Consider the following 4,358-nt stretch of genomic DNA (forward strand, 5'->3'; position numbering starts at 1 on the left):
AAAAAAAACCATTGATGTACATTTTTTTTACCTTGCAAATTCAGTCCTCGATAATTCCTCCATGCCTCTACAGTATATTGCGTAGGCTAGCCAAACGTTTCCGTTAACTGTAACACGTCTGTGCATGCGAAGAACACGATTCGCACTGACTCACATCTATTCAGACCCTTCTTTAGATGTAAGGAGGGGAAACAGCTGGCTGCCTGGCAGCCTTAGTAACCGCGCGCTATCTGCGTCGACCTCGAAAATCCTGTCTTCTCTTACCTTTGTACGAGCTACAGCAGGCCAAATTATTTACAAATGCTTCGACCTTCCATTTTTTATGTTTATTTACTGAGGTAAATGCTAAGGAAACCTTTTCAATGGTATAAATATTGAAAAAATTGAAAAAATGAGAGGTGGGCACCGGAGTACCCCGGGTGCGTCCGAACGTTGGTAAAGTTGGGTGCGTACACAAGGGTTAAATAAATGCGGACAATATCCCTTTTCACCCCACCCCGCAAACCGAAAGCCTTCGGCAGAGCTGACAAACGCATATAGTTGATACTGTCAATAAATTTCGTACGCCCGACCGTTAATACGATGATCTTCGTGCCGTTTAATATTACTTGTGGATCCAAATCGACACGTTTTTCCGTGATGTAACGAAAGATGAACTGCGCGTCGAACGCCTTGGCGTTGTGCGCGATGCAGATAATCTGCATGAAACATTTCGTCGTTCTCGTAACGAAATCGACGAATTGCCTCACCGAATCATCGCGGAACACGAATTCGCGCACACCGCACCACCGGCAACGTACCGTCATGTCGTCCTCGCTTGCACACGCGACGCAAATCTGCTGTGCGACGCAAAGAGTGGGCACGTGAATTTTCACAGACGCTGTACCTTCGAGCGTCTTATCCTGGCGGGTCTTGAAATCGTAAAACACGAATGCGACGCGCGCGTTTTTCTCTTTGCCGGTGACATCCTCGCGTGTAGAGGTCGAATATAACAAAGATGGTTTATATCTTGACGCGAATTGCAAATGTTACAAAACACGACGCCGCATTCGTGCATCGCACCCGCTCTTCTGTACAAACGCCCGCAATCGTCACAAAATTGCAAGGCGCTGCACACGCTCACGCGACCGTCTCCGACGATTTTTTGGCTCGGTGACGCTCGATGCACTCGCGCCCGTAAAACATTCTCTTACATTGCTCGCATCGAATTAATTTTACTTCTTCTGTTTCGCACGACGGCACACCGCGACAACGCGGACATTTATGCGAGCATCGATGAACTCCTCGTTCGGGACGATAAGGCAGGTTGCAAGGAATGAAGTATCCCCTGCTCCCCGCCGCCGCTCTTAAATTTAAAATCAGGCAATAGTGACGCGAACCCTCGCAATAAAGAATATTTAAACGTAGCAAGGATTCGCGTCCGAGAGAGGCGAGCAACGCATACCGTCGTACAACGGTTTTCCGCTTTTCGCGAAAGTAGACGAGGCGTAAACAATTACAGCTAACCCCTCCCCGGCAAGGTACCGTTGAAATCGCTCAATTTCCCCAATACTACAGCTCTCCTCCGGAATTGTGACGCCTGCTCTCTCCACCAACTCCTGTGCCCATTGGCGTTGTAATGAGGAGTTTGAACGTCTCATTGCATTCCATCGCTCATGTAGCTCGCCCGTGCGGGTGTTACCTCGTTCGAGGTATACCCGAGCGGCAACGAGTGAGCGAGGGAAACAGAGGTTGTCGCTATTCGTTCCTGAAAGAGTCGAGCGTTTCTCGATTCCTTCCGCGCCCAAAGGACGGCCTCCTTTGCCCGACGGAGAGTGGACGGTGCATACGCGTATCGTAAACGACGTAGCGATGTCTATCCCTCCGTTACTTTGCGCAACCGAACTCACGAGAGACCAAATATTCTCGTGTATCAAGTCACGCGCAGGACGACAAGAAAGACCCGCTGCACCGTTGGTCGAAGTCGGGGAGTCAAACCACACCCCAAAGTAATCATTCGGCTCCGATAAATTTGTCGCGTATCTGTGAATTTCGCGAAATGCACCCTCCACCCATTCTACTATTTCAGCACCAGGCTGAATTTCACGGATCTCAAATGTCGCCTCTCTCCCTATTACCCCGAATTTCTTAAATCTACTCGCGTTTTCCGTCCGTAATACAATAAATGTATAATTATTATTATTTTCACCGATCTGTTTTCTTTTCTCGTCATCGGCAGCACTGTCGAGTGTGGCGGGAGTAGCACTGCCGGTGTAACGCTCGGCGGTGATGCCGTCGCTGTTGCTTCTCTCGGCGGCGCTGTCGGGGGTGGCGGGAGTAGCACTGCTGCCGATGTAACGATCGACGGTGTCGTCGCTGCGCTCGTTGTTGGTGCCGTCCTGTTTACTACTACTATTTTCTTGCGCAACATTTACAGTTCCGCCCCCGTATTGCACTGTAAATATAAAAGCTTAATACAAATATTCTCAATATATTAACAAGCGATTATCGAACCACGGTAAACGAACCAATTATTGATACATTAGACAGACGCTTCAATTACGTTTGATTAAATTTATATATATACGTGTGTTGTATATAAGGTGTTGTAAATATATTGTTATAGAAATAAATATATCGTTATAAAAATAAAAATTTAAGTCAAATTTAATGAAAAATATACTGAGTGTTTGACTTTTCTTATTGCGTCAATTTCTACCGCGTAACATAAGAAAAACGCGTTTGGACATGCACAATATTAATAAAACTTAGTTATGCTCGATATTAATTTAAAAAATTTATTTTTATGTAATATTTATTTTTTTATTATTTTTTACCGTAATTTTAAGTTTATACAGGGAAATTAAATAAATAGGACAACGAGTATGTATATATTAAACGTTTATTTATTTAATTAAATGAAGCGTCTACCTAATTTATATCGCTAATTGGTTCTTTTATTTCTTTTTTATTATACCACTTATATACTACTGTGATCAAAAAGTAAGGTAAAATTGTCATTTAAAACTCCCGGGCATTAGGAAGGCAGGTAATTTTTTTTTCCTAGGTTGGTAGGACTGTCTATAATATTTTTCAAGCGTCTGTTTGTCAAAAGGTTTAATTATCTCCGAGTTACACGTGTTTTTGTAAACAATCAAAAGTGAATTTTTCGATTTTTCAATGGGTGATTTTGTTGAGCAAAGAACTTGCATCAAATTTTGTTTGCGGAACGAATATTCTTGTGCGGACACGTTGAAAATGTTGCGGAAGGCCTTTGGTGATCAAACTATGGCACAAAAAAACGTTTATAAGTGGTACAACGAGTTCAAAGCGGGCCGAGAACGCGTTGAAGACGAACCACGCTCTGGACGATCATCAACGTCTACCGACGAGGGCCACGTCCAAAAAATCAAAGATTTGGTGNTTGCAAATCGTCGATTGACAATCAGAGACCTCGCTGATAGTGTTGGAACGTTATGCGTCGTTTGCGTGAAGCTATTNGTCTGCAACGGCCGGAATTATGGGCGAATAACTCTTGGTTCCTTCATCACGATAATGCACCGGCTCACACTGCATTGGTTCTTCGCGACTTTTTTGGCAAAAACTCGACTCATATCGTTCCGCAACCACCGTATTTGTCTGATTTGGCTCCGTGCGACTTCTGGCTATTCAGCAAACTCAAAAGGCCAATGCGGGGACGCCGTTTTGACACGATTGAGGAGATAAAAACCGAATCNAAGAAGGTCTTGAAGGCTATACCGAAAAAAGACTATTCCGACTGTTTCGAAGACTGGAAAAAGCGTTGGCATAAGTGCATTGTATCTGCGGAGGATTACTTTGAAGGGGATGAAATTGATTTGGATGAATAAATAAAGAATTTACATTTTTTAAACAAATTCACCTTACTTTTTGATCACAGTAGTATATATTACATAACTGTACACTTATATATATTACAATTATATAAAATACTTTTCTAACTATTCTAACCTTCTCCTTCCGATATTTCTACAATGGAATCTTCCGTTTCCAAAATAATCACGGGGCGTTCGTCTTCTCCATCGTCATCGGATTCGTCGTTCTCGTCGTCGGCGTCGTTGATGTCGTCGGCATCCTCGTCATCATTGTTGTCGTAGTCGTCGTCGTCGTCGCCGTTGTCGGCGTCGCTGTTGTCGTCGGCATCCTCGTCATCATCATCATCGTTGTCGTAGTCGTCGTCGTCGTCGTCGTCGTCGTCATCGTTCTCGTCAGCGACGCCGTTGTTGTCGTTGTTGTCGGCAATGATCTCGTTTTCGATTTCCGACAAGAGACGGACTGTTTCCCGCTCGTAGCGCTCGTCTTCCATTTGCGCTTCCAGCCGCCTTCTTCGAAGCTCCTCC

At 44.4% G+C, this 4,358-nt stretch overlaps 1 protein-coding gene across 1 annotated transcript in view; it reads right to left on the bottom strand.

Moving 5' to 3' along the window:
* The window catches only part of LOC109861322, a gene marked incomplete at its 5' end in the record, with an annotated part of 13,726 nt that extends 9,581 nt beyond the window's left edge, over positions 1-4,145 (bottom strand). The window contains 2 exons of the mRNA XM_020440909.1: positions 2,189-2,434; positions 3,970-4,145. Of these exons, the coding sequence (XP_020296498.1) occupies positions 2,189-2,434; positions 3,970-4,145 (422 nt within the window). The remainder of the gene's footprint in view (positions 1-2,188; positions 2,435-3,969) is intronic.
* Between the last annotated feature and the right edge of the window lie 213 nt (positions 4,146-4,358).

Source organism: Pseudomyrmex gracilis, unplaced genomic scaffold, assembly GCF_002006095.1.
Source record: "Pseudomyrmex gracilis isolate BER0280 unplaced genomic scaffold, ASM200609v1 scaffold_687, whole genome shotgun sequence".
Taxonomy (NCBI): domain Eukaryota; kingdom Metazoa; phylum Arthropoda; class Insecta; order Hymenoptera; family Formicidae; genus Pseudomyrmex; species Pseudomyrmex gracilis.